This window comes from Saccopteryx leptura, chromosome 1 (assembly GCF_036850995.1).
Source record: "Saccopteryx leptura isolate mSacLep1 chromosome 1, mSacLep1_pri_phased_curated, whole genome shotgun sequence".
NCBI classification, from domain to species: domain Eukaryota; kingdom Metazoa; phylum Chordata; class Mammalia; order Chiroptera; family Emballonuridae; genus Saccopteryx; species Saccopteryx leptura.
Window position 1 is genome coordinate 20,197,624 of NC_089503.1, and position 16,717 is coordinate 20,214,340.

The window sequence follows — 16,717 nt, forward strand, 5'->3', positions numbered from 1 at the left end:
AGGTCTCCCTCTCTTTTCTCCTTGTCCACCATTCGGCTTCCCAGCCTAGCCCGGACACCTCCTCGGAATGCCTTCAAACCCCAGGTAGGAGCTGAGCCCCAGTATTTCCCAGGGGACTTCATCTCCTCCCCTCCTCTTCTGCGCAGGGCAGAGGTGCTCAGAGCACGGCGACCAGCCTGCCGCCTCTCACACCGCTGCATCCCAACCCCCTCTTCCTCGCCCAGCCCCCTCTGTCCACGTCACCGCCTCTTCCAAGCTTCTTTCTATAGCCAACCCTGAGCACTAACTGCCAGTCACAGACAAAACTAAGAAACTGGGACAAATCGGACATCACTTGTATACCAACAAGTGGGGAATTAGCTTGATTAGATGTGGAACATCTATTCAATAGAATAATTTAGAGACAAACCAGGAAGTAGGCAAGATGGACATCGATCCTCCTCTGTTCCCTCACTCGTTTTAACCTGACAAATGTTTCAGTGGCACCGACTGTGCTGGGCACTGCCAGCCGCTGGGCAGGACTGGAGAGGCAGGATGTGGTCCCCACAACAACCCCCAGGTGTTGGCCAGCAGGACCCAAGGAGGCCTTCAGCTGGGGCAGAGGCCGAAGGTGGATAGCAGAAGGGGGCCTGCTAGCAGGAAGAAGGGTACCGCGGTGCCCAGAGGGGAGACGCCCAAGCCAGGATCGCAGGCCTACAGGGTGTGACAGCCACGAGCAAGGTCTGGGGCACCAGCTCCTGTAGAGTAAGAACAGGAGCTACAGGTAAAGATATGAGACAAGACGGGGTGGGGCAGGGTGAGTGAAGAGCATTGGAGGGGGGGATTCAGAACTCCAGCACCCTCCACCCTCCCACAAGGTACTCACACCAGCCCAGTCCTGGCCCTCGCAGACACTGGACCCAAAGCCTCACCCACAGCTGCCTCACCAGGCGAAGGCATTTGCAAGGAAGGGCCTTCTGTCATGAGCCCTCACCACAGTGGATCTCACTGTCACTGGAGACTGCAATGGCCAGTGTGTTCCCTGAGGCTAGAACAGCATCCAAGACCCCAGTGCCCTAGTCTGGCCCCTCTCTGAGCCAGTGTGGAGGACATTCTTTCAGGCCCTGTGGGTTCCATTTTCGTTTCTTTGTTTCTTTAATTTCCTCTGCTCTCTAGGTTTCTGCTGAGCCAAGGGGCTACAAGAGGAGCCGTGGGATAGTCCAAGGTGATTGGGATCCCCCGCTGGGGCTGAGCTGAGCACCAGCCCCCACCACCAGAGGGCACCCAAGCATAGAAAACGGGCCACCTGGAGAGAGAGGAGTAGGAAAAGCACCCAAGCTCTCTGAGTCCCTCCTAAGCCCTCTGCCTGGCACGGTGGGTCAATTCTGAAGTAATTCTGGAGTGTTGGGAAGGTAGGGGCTCCAAGTGGGGAGTCCCACCCTCTTTAAAAGAATGTTGTTTATTGGTGGTGGGGTAATAAACAACATTCTTTTTAGGATTTAGTGCAGAGACAGGAATGCCGGGATGATGGGCGGCTGCTGTAAAGACAGACTCCTGTGATGTTAGGAACACTGGACACAGAGTCAGGAGAGCTGGCTGCGACCCCTACTCTCCATGTGACCTTTCCTTCCCTGCTTGCTGGGTTTATTTTCTCGTTTGTAAACAAAAGCGGGGGGGGGGGGGCAGTAGCATCCAAGAACCCTTCAGGCTCTGACCTGAGACATGCCCACCTTCCTCACAAAACCCCTGAAGAGGGCAAAGTGAAGGGCCACACAGAGGAACCAAAGAACTGAAAACAAGCAGGGTCCATGGCATTCCTCTGAGTCAGCACCTAACAGTGAGGTACCATCCACACTTCCACCCAGCTTGGGCAGGCTCCCAGCTCCCCCTCCTCGGATCCCACCACCCAAATGTCTCCACCTGAGTTTCCGACTGCTGTCTCGGGCATCTCCCACCCGCCACCAGGGCAGGGCGTGGAGTGAATGAGGTCTTTTGCGGTGGGGAGAGGCTATGACCCTGTCTCCTAAGAGGTCACCTGCACCGAGAAGGACTTTCTCCATCCTCACAGCGCCAACCTTTGCCTCACCAGCGATGGGAAACAGGCCATGGAGGCAGGGGCGCTCTGGACCGGGCGTGGATCCACTTGAGGAGGCAAGCAATGGCCCTGGGCACCTGGGGCGCACCTCGTTCCCATGACTAAAGGTGGAAAGTTACATCCACTCTGGGATCCCGGCTTCCCATTCCAGACACATCCTTTCCCCACCTCCCCCAGTTTTGGAAGCCTGGGCCCCGAAGGTTCAAGAAAGCTTGGAAAAATATACTGTGCAAATATATTGACTTTATTTGTCTCCGTTCGGGAGCCCCACTGACAATTCCAGGTAAAAAGACCGTTAAATAAACGCCATCAGCCACCGCAATGCAAAAATAAATATCAATCCTCCGGCCGCAGCAGCAGCTGCGCTGCACCCCAAGTCCCATCCGCCGCGCCTAACAATTATAAAAGTGTTCAGCGAGTGTGTTGGAGTGAGTGTGAATGGTGTGCGCGGGGGGAGGAACGGTGGTGGAGCGGTGTGCAAAATCGGAGTTGCAAACCATCGGACAAGGGCGTGGAGCGGCTCTCCAGGAAGCCCTGGCGACCAGGGCGACCAGGGCGACTCAGCACGGAGGCGCTCCCCCGCACAATCACAGCAGAGTTCGTACTGGGCAGAGTTCAAAAATAAACATTTACAAAGGCAAAGAAAGCAGCCCCCTGCCTGGAGTCCCCGGGCGCGCGGGCGCGCGCTGACCTAGGATGCGCACAGCGTGGGGCGCACCGACCAGTTCGTAGCCTGGCAGGAGTCCAAGCGCGCGAGGGGCGGCCGCCGGGGTCCCAGGGGCGCGGGCCCTGTCGGGGTTCGCACGCTAGTCCCTGGCGGGCGGGCCGCGGAGGTGTGCGCGTCCCCGCTGCTGGCGGCGCCCCTCACAGGGCCGAGTCGGAGTCGCTGGAGTCCAGGCTGTTCCTCAGTTTGCAGCTGCTGAGCTGCTCCCTCTGCAGCGACAGACTCTGCGTGCTGCGGCGAAGGCACTCCAGGCTCTGCAGGAACGACTTCTTAGCCTTCTCCTCTTCCATAGGAGACACCCCCTCCTCCTCTACCTCCTGGATCTCGTCGAAGGTCACCGGCTGCGTCTTGAAGCGGGACTGGCGCGGCCGCCGCAGCCGGCCCTTGCCCTTGGTCAGCTTGGTGGGCCGCACGGGCTGCGGGAACTCATCAGCCAGACACACGAAGTGCGGCATCACCGCTTGGTAGCTGGAGCAGATGCCCATCAGCTCGCTGGGCTTGGCGGCCGCCATGGCGCTGCCGGCGTCTTCGGGGCCGGGCTGCGGGGCGGCAGGGCTGTCTGGGGACGGCCGCTGCGCCGGGGCCCCCCGGGAGGCAGCAGCCAGGGGCTCGCTGGGCGGGGGATCCAAATCTGCTGCGGGGTGCCTGCGGCCCTCGTGGGCCAGGGTCAGCGCTCCTCGGTTGGGCGGGCGGAGGGCCCGTCGGTGGGGCGCCGGGCTCCGGGGGCGCTGCTCCACCACGATCCGAGGCGCTCGCCGCCGCTGCTGCCGCCGTCTGCCCCACGGCATCTGGCCCGGCGCTTATATAGCCTGCTGCTACCCACACAGCTGAGAGCTCCGATGACAGCGAATGCCATTTAAAGCTTGCGCTCCCCTCGCCCTTCCGCCTGACGTGGCCCCGCCACTCTGGGAAAGTAACGGCCCTTTCTCCCGCACCGCCCGCCCCCTGCCAACCCCTCCCCGGAAGGCAGGCCCCGCCCGCGGGGGTTCCGGGAGCATTCGAAGCCCCCGGAGCGCGCGGCGCGGCAAGGGCTACCCGGGAACTGAGGTCCTGGATGTTACTGTCTGTTCTGGGATCTCCAAGTCTGTAAGAACTGTGGTGGCTGCGGGGCGCAGGTCCCCCTTTCCCCGGCCCGTAATCTCAGAGGCTCATACTCGAGATGCTGGTTATTCTGCCTCGGGTTTTACTCTGCGCGAGCAGCGGGGGCAGCTCCTGGCTGTGGTTGCAGCCGGGAGAGCCAGGGCACCCAGCTCTCCAGAACTGAGTCCGGAGGGAGGCTTGGGTTTCTTCTCTGGATCCTTGTATCCCCCTCATCCCCCCCCCCCCCCAATCACACACAAATACACACAGAGGCACTGTGGAATAGAAACACAACCGATGACGACCCTGGTTCTTGTCTTCCCTATGTCTGCTCTACCCCAACCCCTCAAGTCCCTCAGGCAGCCTCATTCACGCTCAGAGGAATGACACTGGGATATGGCACTAACTACTGCACAGCAGCCGCGGCAACAACTACCACCACCATCTGGAGAGTTATACTCCAAGCCAGCCAGTGAGCTTTGTTACACCTATTATCCTATTTATTCTTAGTAACAGCCTTGGGAGGTCATTGGTATTCTCCCAATTTACATATGTGCAAATGGAGGCACACAGAGGATAAGTAACTGATGGACCCCGAGGGGCCAGCTCCAGAGGCCATGCTCTAGGGGCCCTTGCTAAGGGTTCATATCCACCAGGGCACCTGAGGCTCCTAAGAGCAGGTCCCCTGCCTGGTGTCTCAACTCCCAAGAGGAAATGGAGCACTGCCCTGAGGCGCTGAGGCCCTGAGATGCCACACAGAGCAGCGCCCCCTGCAGGCTCCCAGCCAGAGCCACTGGGAAATGAGGGATTTGGCCTCTACTTTTTAATTACATCCTGGTTGGGAGGACACAGACAATAAACAGGAAACAAGAGCATGTGCTGTGGGTGGTATGATGGGGATGCAAATCGAGCCATGTGCGGAGGGGGTGGTCAGGAAAGGCTTCTCAGCACGGGTGACACTTTAGGTGACACCTGAAGGGCAATAATAAAACTACAAAGTGCTTAATATGAGCCATGCTCTGAAGTATTTTGTATGCACTGACTCATTTAATGTGTTCACTACTGTGTTTAATCCTCTCAGCAACCGTGGGTAACAAATACTTTTATTACCACCACTTACAGGTAGGAAAACCAAGGCACAGAGAAGCTAAGCAACTTGCCCCAAGGTCACACAGCTAGTACCCAGCAGAGCTGATTCAAAGCCTCAGCCCTCTTCTCACCCACTACACTGAATCCGTTTACACTGTGGAGGACAAAGAAGGATCCGGTGTGTGCCCGAGTGGGAGGACGGGGCTTTGTGCAGAGGGAACCAACCCTAAAGCAAAGGCCCTAAGGCAAGAATGAGCTTGACCTGCCTGACCAGGTGGTGGCACGTGGATAGAGCATTGACCGGGACACTAAGGACCCAGGTTTGAAACCCCAAGGTCCCTGGCTTGGGCACAAGCTCACAAGCTTGAGAGTGGGGTCGCTGACTTGAGCATGGGATCATACACATGACCCCATGGTTGCTGGCTTGAGCACAAACGTCACTGGCAAGAGCCCAAAGGTCACTTGCTTAAGCCCAAGGTCACTGGCTTGAGCCCAAAGGTCGTTGGCTTAAAGCCCAAAGGTGACTGGCTTGAAGCCCAAGGTTGCTGGCTTCAGCCCAAGGTCACTGGCTTCAGCCCAAGGTTGCTGGCTTGAGCAAGGGATCACTGGCTCAACTTGAGCCCTCTGGTCAAGGCATGCATGAGAAGCAATGAATGAACAACTAAAGTACCACAATTACAAGTTGATGCTTCTCATCTCTCTCCCTTCCTGTCTCTGTCTCTCTGTGTCTCTCTCTCTTGCTTTTTCTTTTTTTTAATTGAGCTTAGCTTATTCAGGAACACCAAGGAAGCCTGTTGGCTAAAGGAGAGGGTGAGAGGCTTTGCCGGCTCTGTTAAGGAGACATTTTTTTTTTTTGTATTTTTCTGAAGCTGGAAACGGGGAGAGACAGTCAGACAGACTCCTGCATGCGCCCGACCAGGATCCACCCGGCACGCCCACCAGGGGCAACGCTCTGCCCACCAGGGGGCGATGCTCTGCCCCTCCAGGGTGTTGCTCTGTTGTGACCAGAACCACTCTAGCGCCTGGGGCAGAGGCCAAGGAGCCATCCCCAGCGCCCGGGCCATCTTTGCTCCATTGGAGCCTCGGCTGCGGGAGGGGAAGAGAGAGACAGAGAGGAAGGAGAGGGGGAGGGGTGGAGAAGCAGATGGGTGCTTCTCCTGTGTGCCCTGGCCGGGAATCAAACCCGGGATCTCTGCACGCCAGGCCGACGTTCTACCACTGAGCCAACCGGCCAGGGCCAGGAGACAACATTTTATTCTAAGGGTGCTGGAGAGGCATTAGAGTTTCGAGCAGGGGAGATACACACTCCAATTTATGTTTTTAAAAGCTCCCTGTGGCTGCCATGGAAAGGGGCCAGCGGGAAAGCAGGGAGTCTGCTGAGAAGTTGTTCCACGACTCCAGATACAAGACACTCAAGGCCTGGATTAGGGTGAAGACCATGGAGATACAGAGAACTGGTCAGATTTGGGATTCATCTGAAGATAGAATTGTGAGGATTTGCCAATAGACGAGACTGAGGGGAGGGTGTGGAATCGAGGCTGGCTGTTCTGTGTCCGCCGGCATCAGTGTGAGACGCTGGTGCCACTGACTGAAGGGGAACGCCGTGAGGAAGAAACGGCTGGGACGGCCACTGTGGAGTCCGCAGGCTATCCACCAAAACCCACCGTCCACCGGGGGAGGCCTAAAATGCTCATGTCAGAACTAGATTACGTGAGAGGAAAATTAGTTTCTGTAAGCTGTGGCCACTGTAACTTGGGGTCCTTTGAACCGCAGCTTTGCAGTACAGTCATGAGCAACATGTCATCGTTGTGCAAACACGGTACAGGGTTTGCACTTCCACAAACCCAGGTGGCCTGGCCTGCTACACACCTAGGCTACATGCTATAGCCTGGTGCTCTGAGGCTACAAGCCTGTACAGCATGTTACTGTACAAAACAGCACGAGATTAAATCAAGCACAAGAGAAAATGATGCAATCAAGAGACGTGGTAAACACAAGATGAATGAGCTGCTATTGACATAACATGGCACACTGTTTACAGCAAACATTTCTGTAAGTGAAAGAGTTCGCTAAAATAATGATTAAAAGCATAGTATAGTAAATACAGAAACCAGTAACACAGTCATTTACTATCATCATCAAGCACTAAGTACTGTCCCTGAGTGTGTGTGCTATGCTGTTGTCTGACGGCAGCGCGGTAGGCTTGTTTGTACCAGCCTTCCCGCAAACACGTGAGGAACGCATTGCCCTCTGCTGTTACTTGGAGATAGGAATTTTTCAGCTCCATTATAATCTTATGGGACCACTGTTGGGTATGCTGTCCTTTGTTGACCAAAACGTCCTCTAATACAGAAACTGAGAAGCTGCCATGTATAAAAACCCTAGAGTATGTGGCATTGGTTAGCCATCGCAGGGTGAACTGAGAAGCTGCCATGTATAAAAACCCTAGAGTATGTGGCATTGGTTAGCCATCGCAGGGTGAGCAATATGGGAACAAGTGCTGGAGGATGCAAAGCTGGTGACACTTGCTATACTGTGACAAAACATTTATAAACACATCACCTGTAATAATTTGGAAGACAGACCACGTGCTTACTGAGGAAATATAATTCCAGGAAAACGGCTGAAAGAGCCAAAACATTTACATGTGTTGGCTGCTTAATGATGCTTTTGATAAGATATTACAAGAAAGAAATTGGCTACTTTGCAAGAAAAAGAGAGTCCAGAAAACTAATGTCCTCAAGGTTGGAAAAACAAACTGATTTTGTCCAGAGAGCAGGAGATCAGACTGTCATGGCTCAGAACCTTCCTCAAAGCCTGTCTAGTCGGCCAAACATTAAGCCAAATGAAGGGACAACCCTGTATCAAAGTATAGTAAGTGCTGTCATTTAAGTCTATTGTTTCATTTTTTAAAGTTAATTTTGATGGGGTGACATTAATAAATGAGGGTACATATGTTCAGAGAAAAAAAAATTTTTTTTTTCATTTTTCCTTAGGGAAACTTTATTGTTTCATTTTTCCTTAGGGAAGCTTTCATTTAAAATGAGAAAAACACAGATTGGGCAAGAAGACATATAAACTTAACTCTGTCAAGAAAGTTATTGGTATATAGAGCTAACTAGACATGAACAGATATGAACTCTACTAAGTTTTTTTTTTTTTATTTTAGAGAGAGAGGAAGGGAGAGAGCGAGAGACAGGAACATCTATCTGTTCCTGCATGTGCCCTGACCAGGGATCAAACCAGCAACTTTGATGTGAAGCCTACTAAGTTTTTGAAGGAATTTTTGTACCAACAAATTTGCAAGCCTGGACATCAAAAGCCCATGACTGTTCGGCATAAATAAATGCCCAAGGAGGACAGACTGTCAACACTCTGTTGGGTGCTAGTGGGGAGTGACAGATAAGGAGGGGTTTCTCAAAGGGCAAAGCCAAGAGGACAGGGAGACATGGTTGAGGGCCCCCCCCCAGAGAAGCCCCTCCAGCACCAGGGCAGGGAAGTCCCCACCATTCGAGAGGATGGACTGGGGCTGTCTGTCCAGAGTCACACTTCTCAGCTTCCCTCGCAGCTAGATGGGGGCATATTCTAAAATCACGTCTGTGAAATGTGAGCAGAAGTGATTACGTTCAACTTCTGCCTCAGCTGCTTAAGAGGAAAGTCCTGCTGTAGACATCTAGGTTTTCCCCTCACATTGGCTGGCAGACTGATAACCAGAGAGCCGGGAAGCTTGGTGTTAAAGATAGCAGTACTGTCATCTGTCTGGGTCCCCAAATGACCCTGTGGAGCTGAGCAATCAACCAACCTGAGACACCTCTTGGAGCTATCATATGACAGAACAACCAACCGAATATTTTTTAACTACTCTATGTATCGACTTAACATTGTCCTAACCAAGAGACGCAGGTACATCCACATAGAGAGGTTGAGCAGGACACTAGAACTCTGGGCGAGGTGAGGAATGGAGGTGATAGTTTGGGAGTCATCAGGGGATAGCCCACCTTCCAGAGAGAGGACTGGGACCAGCAAACACCAGGAGGAAGGTAAGACAATGACTCAGAGAATCAATATCCAACAGGAGAGCATGTCATAATCCAAGAGAAGGATGTTGCTAGGAGGGAAATGGTTAGAATGGGAGTCCAGAGATGGCAGTTCTAGCCTGGCAATGCCTGGATTTATTGTGTGGCCTGGAGCAAGCCACGTGTCATCTCAGCTCAAATGCTACTTCCTCAGAGCAGCCTTCGTTGGCACCCCTAGTTCAGGTTGCCCCCCAATCACTCTATCCCCCTTTTCTTCCCAGCATACTGACCACGATCTAAAGGTAATCTAAAGGCTTTCTCATTACTGTTCCCGCCACTGTTGTCTTCTCCACGGGACAGTCAGTGTCAGCCACTGCCTCTCCCCAGCCATCAGACTGGCATGGCACAGGGCAGGGGCTCATGGTTCCTGTGGGGTCTACCACCAGCACCCTGCTCCTGGCAGCCACTGAGGGCATGCACCATGTCCCCCAGAGCCTCCTTCCCAACACATACAGCTCCTCTGAACCCCGAACTCCCAGGCGGGGGGCTGGGGTACCCTAGGTCACTCCTGCCAGCTTCCTCGCCTAGATTCCTGCCCCCACGGCTGACTCTTCCCATCCGTGGCTTTCTCCCTCCAGGATGTCTCGTGGGCCAGCCCCACCACTCGGCAGCATTTTCACACTGTGCCCTCTGGAAGGAGTCGGCCGAGGCTGCTGTGGGGTCAGGACACAGACCCAGGTGCTGAGCCTGCTCTGCCACAGGCCCTCTGTGCCTGGGAGGAGGCCCTGCATGTGGAGCGGAAGGAGCGCCCCTGGGAGCACTCGTCTGTGTGGAAAGCTCCCAGTGCAGCGCCCACCATGTCTTCAGCATGAGGTACGCGGCCCCTGTTTTCACTGTTCCCCACCCAAACCTGCCCAGCCCCCAGCGTGGTTGAGAAGATGTCAGGGAAAGGTGCCAAGAAGCTCCTGCTCGAGAAGGCATTTGGGGGTTTGGGTGGCTTATCCTCCCTGCCTGACTCACACAGTGTGAGAGAGGAAGCCAGACTGAGCAACGTCTCCAGGCGTGGGGTTTCAGGGAACCACTACGGGGCAGTACTGCAGTGCCCACGGCAGTCCTAGGGGCTTCAGGGGGTATCAGCCTCTTTCCACAGGAGCCCCCACATCTACCTCGCCCCAAGGGCTAAAGGACCAAGGCCTTCCCCTCTGTAGGGTTCACGGGGGGAGAAAGCCAGTGAGACCCACATATGCGAGGAGGGATGGGCAGGTCTGGGGGAGCGCCCCAGGGCCCAGCCAGGCATCAGGGCCTGGTTCCTGTCGACCTCTGGCCTTGCTGAGTTTGCAGGGTCAATGCTGGGTTTCCGGGACAAGCCAAGTGGTCTCTCTTGGCCACCCTGAGGCAGGGGGTGCCTATTAAAGGGGACACAGGACAGTCCCTCTTCTCAGCAGGCCGGTATCCTTGCGACTACAGAGGGAGGGTATAGAAATGAATACCTACTGTGTGCCTGGCGCTGTGCCAATGATGCCGGGCACATGCCTCACCTAAATCATCCTCACTGCATCCTTTGAGGGGGACCCTAGTGTCACCCCTACTTCAGAGACGAGGACCCGTACCAGCGTCCACCTCAGTGCCAGGGGTGGAGCTGGTGCTCACCCAGTTCTGCTCGACTCAGAAAACAGTGCTCCACGCCTGCCCCGCCCATCTCACTGTCCCTCTGAAGTGACGGGACACTTGACTGCACAGGACCAGACAGAAGTCAGACGCCCAGGCTCTGCCACGCACTCCCTCTGTGGCCTTGAGCCAGATGCTTCCCGTCTCTGAGCCTCAGCCTCCCCACCTGGGAAGTAAGGAGGCAAGGCTGAGTTACCGGGGGCCCTTCTAGCTCTAATGTCCTGGAGTCCTCAGGAGGATGCAGGGATGAGGGAACGTGCTCACAGAATGAAGATGCTTCCTCTCGGGCCAGAAAGTGGCCAGCAGCCAGGGCTGAGGCTGTGGGGGAGGCTCGCGTCCCCGGAGGCGCTGCCGAGGGAGCAGATGGGGCAGAAAGATGGCAGCGGACGGGGGGCGGGGAAGGGGAGCTTGTGCCTCCACCTCCTCCACCATCCCCACCCACATCTTGGCTTTTGGGCAGAGCCAGGGTTTAAAAGAAGCACCTCCAGTTCTTCAGCTATTAGCAGGGCTTTGTTTCCAAGGGGGCTTGTGGTACCCAGGCCGGTCAGGAGGGAGCAGAGATGCCCAGTCCGAGCTGGGATGTAGACAGGCAGTGAGCCACAGAGGCCGCACAGCCAGGCGGGAGGTGACCAGCCAGGGCTGCTGTTCACAGGTGCTTCCTGCTTCCTGGGGCGGGCGTGGGGGGGGGCAGAAACAAGAGGGTCAGGCCCTTCCCTTGGCTGCTCTGCCACCAGGCACAGACCCTCTGGCCAGCTGGCTGTCCCCTCACACACACCCAGAAGTGCATCTCCCCAGAGGGCATCTCAGGCCTACAGGCTCGATGAGCTGCCGGTTATTCCGGAGGCTGCTGTCTGGGTCAACGTGCACTGGGGGCGTATGTGGCCGAGCGCCGCGTGTGCACGCATCCGGGTGCGTCGTGAACGTGGCACAAAGGGTGGTGGTGGCCCCGCCTCTGGGCCCCATCCTCGCCTCTCGCTGGGCCCGCTGCACCCCTCAGCGGCCCCCATACAAAGCAGTGATTTCAGCATCCTACCAACTGCCTCTGCCTCACTCAGAATTAACACTTCGTCTGGTACGACTGCGAGCAAAAGTGTTTTGATAATTTTGCTGGAGGGTTGCCATGACAATCTCCAGCCAGCTCCAAGAGGGGGTGTCAGTGTGTGCATGGGAGGGAGAGAGACAGAGGAAGGGGGAGGCTCAGAGAGGGAGAGACAGAGGGAGGGGAGGATCCAGGGAGAACCCTCGTGATATTCCCGAGTCAGACTTCCAGCCTTCGGCGCCCCCTCCCCGGTGGCCCTATTCGGGCCCGATGAGCTCACTGTCTAATCCGGGCCTCACTGTGGGCTATGTAACAGGACACCAGCTGCTGGCCGGCCCAGGAGGCACCCTAGCACCCAGCACTCCCAGGAGGAGCCCCAGGAACACCAGGCTGGAGTGGGGGCAGGGAGATTCCTGGGGGTTCAGAGAAAGCCAGAGCCCAGGGAAACCTGAATCACGCCCAGCCTGTGGGCCTGGCTGTGCTGAGGGGAACAGCGGGCGCACACTGCCCAGCTGAGGCCTGCTTCCTGCGACAGCTTCGGCTGCCTAGGGGCCATGGCCCAGTCCTTCCTGCACGCTGTCCTGTGGGCCTGAGGGTCCCTCTCCTGGGACTACTGGTCTGAGAATCACAAGGGTAAGGACAAAATCCTGCATAATCTGTGGCCCTAGAGCTTTGCAAAGTAGTTTTCCCTCTGTGACTTCAGCAAAGCAGGAACATCTCGGTTCTCTTTTGAGATGAGGACAGAAAGGCCCAGAGAGGAGAGGGAACTAGATCAAGGTCACACAGCAAGCAGCAAGGTGGGGGCAGAGTGAGGAGGGAAGCCAGTCCTGGACTGACCCCAGCCTCACTGCCCTCGGGGAGGACAAGTTCTGTGGAATGGCACTGCCCCTCATATATGGACAGGGAAACTGAGGCCCGGACAGGCCCCAGCTAGTCTTGCAGCTCGGATCCTGAGACATTTCAGTGCTTCTGCTGCCCCTGGGCCAGCCGCATGTGTTCCATAAACAAGCCCCAGGGCCTGCCCTTATTTATGTTCCCATGTACAGTGTCGGCCTCCGCCTTGGAAGAAGAGTCTTCTGGTTACTGGCACACAGAGCAGAGGGCAGCTGGAGCCGGCCAGGAACGTGGAGGCAAGCAGAGGCTTGCCAAGTTCCAGTCGAGGAAGGCCGCCTGGCAAAGGGCATTCCAGCCGCACTACTGGAGCTGTATGGCCTTGGGCGAGTCATTCCGGCTGTCAAAGCCCCAGTTTCTATAGCTATTGAGAGCTAATGGGCACAGGAGCCCACAGAGAAACTGCTTTCCAAGTTCTGGGAAGCAGCTGCCCCCGAACGCAGTCCCTGACGACAGAGGAGCCCTCCAGCCTGTCTCCAGCTTGGCTCAGATCTACCTTTCAATTATTCACCACCATGGGAGGGAGGCAGAACCAAAAAGAGTGCTGTGGGCTCTGCAGACAGCCGCAGAGATACTTGCACGCGGTCTTGGTAATGGGTAACAGCATGAGAACAAGCAAGCAGCATCCCGAGACTGCTGCTCCCATCCCCTGGTCCGGGGTTTGCTAGAAAGTTCTTCCCACTACCCTGTGACTTTGCCTGCCCCATCCTTCTCCCAGGGTGGTGGTTATAAAGATCAAACCATACTATTTATAAGAACATTCCGAGGTAAAACCCTGCAGGAGGGCGAATTTTTAAATGCATTCCAAGAAATTAGGGTTAAAAGATGCCGTGTCATGTATTGTGTTCTGAGCCTCGCCTTGAGACAGGAAACACCATTAGTCTTATAAATAGCTACCCGCCCATTTTGGCGGTCCAGAGAGTCTATTTTCCCCAAGACCTGCCTGTCTTCCTTCTCAGACACAGCCGCAGGCTGCCCCTTGGACACCAGGTGCCTGCTGTGCCCCAGGCTCTTTGCACATCTTGGGCATGCTGGGGTGGGCGGGGTTACTCCCAGGGCTCCCAGCCTCAGCCTCTCTCTGATGTTGCCCTGCTTGTCACTGGCCTGTGGCAAGCTTCAAGGCAGCAATGGCGGCCATTCCTCCAGCTGTTCCCTCGTGGAGCAATGGGGAGATGGAATTTAAAGGACAATGAGTTTATCCTGAGCACCTATGTCACAGTAGTCACCAACACACAGCACTTTCTTTGTACCTGTCATCGCACCCTTAAGTTTATCCTCTGAGATAGGTGTAATTATTGTTAGTTGAGGCAAGAGACTCAGAGAGGTTAGGGAACTTTCCCAAGGCCACACAGCCAGGCAGAGATGGAGCTGGGATTTGATCCCAGGCCCGTCAGTTGCCGAAGCTCCTCTCATCCATCAGCAGCTCCCACGGTGGTGACTCCTGGAGCTGCCCAGGGAGGCGTTCAGTGGGAGGATGGAGACAGTAAAGAGAGAGTCTGTAATTCTCACTGGGAGCCAGGCCTAATTGCAACAACTTTCCCAGAGAGAAGACTGTGTGCTCTGGGCCACACAGCAGTCAGGGTGTGGTGGGGGGGGGAGTGTGGATGGCATCCAAACCTGATTCTTTTTCCAAGGTGGTGGCAGGAAAAGGCACGGGGCTCCCTGCCCAATCCCGATGCCCCCGCACGTGAGACACAGGAGGCAGCACCCAGACGGCGGCCGAGCCGGGACCTCACCCCTTGAACAGAACTGGGGCGGGGCGGAGGGGGGTGAGAGCAGCACGCTCCAGCTACCTGGCCTCGTGACCACACCGCAGTCAGGAGAGGATCTCCAACAGCTGAAATTAGAAACCACTGTTTCTAATACAAAGAGCTAAAAGGCTTGGCTGATGAGGGTCTTGAGGCCAGAGGAAATGGGGCAGAAAAGCAGGCTCCAGAGCAGGAAGGAACCTTCCAGATGAGCTGGGTCGGTGTTTTCAGACCAGGGAGTAGGAGTCATTAGTGGGCCATTCAAATGGTTCGGGGCTATGACTGGCATTTTAAAATGATGTATGATAAAATAGAAAATATCAGAGTAAATGCATGTAATAAAGTATTCTTCCTTCTTCCATAAAGCTTTAGCTTTAGTTAAATGTGTGTTGTTTTTTTTGTTTGTTTGTTTGTTTTGTATTTTTCTGAAGCTGGAAACGGGGAGAGACAGTCAGACAGACTCCCGCATGCGTCCGACCGGGATCCACCCGGCACGCCCACCAGGGGCGACGCTCTGCCCACCAGGGGGCGATGCTCTGCCCCTCCGGGGCGTCGCTCTGCCACGACCAGAGCCACTCTAGCGCCTGGGGCAGAGGCCAAGGAGCCATCCCCAGCGCCGGGGCCATCTTTGCTCCAATGGAGCCTTGGCTGCGGGAGGGGAAGAGAGAGAGAGAGAGAGGAAGGAGGGGGGGGTGGAGAAGCAAATGGGCGCTTCTCCTATGTGCCCTGGCCGGGAATCGAACCCGGGTCCCCCGCACGCCAGGCCGACGCTCTACCGCTGAGCCAACCGGCCAGGGCCTAAATGTGTGTTTTGAAAACATTTTTTCTTTTTACTGTGGGTTGTGCTCAGTAAAGCTACAAGAACATGAGTTGGTTCACCCACGGTTGATCTGCAGAGGGGAGAGCTGGGGCCACGGCCCAGAGGGCTCTGCGCAGGCGCCACAGGCGGGCTGAGAACCCAGCCAGTCCCGACGCGGGGACTCCACCTGCCCCAGCACCCCAGGCTGCCTTCCAGGGGCCCGATTTCTTACTCCTCTTTTAACCTAGACACCTTCAGCCTTGCCATCTCACCTGCTGTTCCTAGGCGAGAGTGGGGAGAAGCCAGTGCTTCAATGGAGGAGGGGGCCGGGGCTGTTGCGACAATATCCCCAGGTCCTCCTTCCTCTCGGCTGTCCCTCTGGCCCTTTCCCTGCCTCCTTCCTCCCTCTGCCCCCTCCGTGGGGACACCCCATGACCAGGCCCCTCCCACGCTTCCATTTGCCTCGCCCCGGCCCCATTCAGCCACCTCCCAGTCTCCCTTGGCCACGCTGGGCCCTCTCCCCCTCAAGGCCTGTCCTGGACCCTTTGACTCCATCTCCATCTCCACGGCAGTGAGATCTGCCCAGAGCCCCTGGGAGCCCCGCCCCCTAGCTCCCCAGGTCGGAGGACTTTCCTTCCCATCTACACATTATCTGACAATAACAGCTACCAGCACTAAGATACCGTCACACTGAATTATCACGACAACTCTGTTTTGGAGGGAAACTCAGGCTAAGAAATTTGCCAAAGGCCACGTGGCAGTAAGTGGACAGCCGGCTCTAGAACGAAGTCTGTATGGCACCAAAACTGACACCTTGGCACAATCCTGCCTGGCTGGCTCCTGGCGGACTTTCCTCCAAAGCATCCCGGCTGGGGGGCGAGGACCAGCGTGGGGAGGGCAGGTGTCTCCCACTGTAAGTTGCAATAAGAAAAGGAACGCTCCCACCCCAGGAGGGAAGGAAGAGGACACCGAGCCTTCTCCCAAACCGCCCCCCGACTCCCTTTCCCAGGAGAGGACTGACTTCTCCCAGAAGTGGTGCGCGAGCTCGAGAAGGAACTGGGCTGGGGGCTGGGGGTTCCTCTCCTGCCCACGTTCAGACCTGCCTGCAGAGAGGACGCACGCTGCCCAGCTCCCGGGAAGGACCGGCTGCTGGCGGCAGGCCTGGAGCCACCCCCCTCCCAGGCTCAGTGGGGCCATGGGGTTCTCCTGCTCAGCTCCCAGGAAGGACCGGCTGCTGGCGGCAGGCCTGGAGCCACCCCCCTCCCCAGGCTCAGTGGGGCCATGGGGTTCTCCTGCTCAGCTCCTGGGAAGGACCGGCTGCTGGCGGCAGGCCTGGAGCCCCCCCCCCCCTCACCAGGCTCAGTGGGGCCATGGGGTTCTCCTGCTCAGCTCCTGGGAAGGACCGGCTGCTGGCGGCAGGCCTGGAGCCCCCCCCCCCCCTCACCAGGCTCAGTGGGGCCATGGGGTTCTCCTGCTCAGCTCCTGGGAAGGACCGGCTGCTGGCGGCAGGCCTGGAGCCCCCCCCCCCTCACCAGGCTCAGTGGGGCCGCGGGGGTTCTCCTGGCAGTTGGCAGGGCCGGGGTGCCGCA

At 56.6% G+C, this 16,717-nt stretch overlaps 1 protein-coding gene across 1 annotated transcript; it reads right to left on the reverse strand.

The window, feature by feature from the left end:
- Positions 1-2,297: 2,297 nt before the first annotated feature.
- Positions 2,298-3,684, reverse strand: C1H11orf96 (chromosome 1 C11orf96 homolog). Its single transcript, XM_066360524.1, has one exon. The coding sequence runs from the start codon at positions 3,584-3,586 to the stop codon at positions 2,939-2,941; it is 648 nt and encodes a 215-aa protein (XP_066216621.1). The 5' UTR covers positions 3,587-3,684; the 3' UTR covers positions 2,298-2,938.
- Positions 3,685-16,717: the final 13,033 nt, after the last annotated feature.

Excerpts from the sequence above, each read along its gene's own strand:
- C1H11orf96 (XM_066360524.1), bottom strand. The coding sequence starts at position 3,586 with ATGCCGTGGGGCAGACGGCGGCAGCAGCGGCGGCGAGCGCCTCGGATC.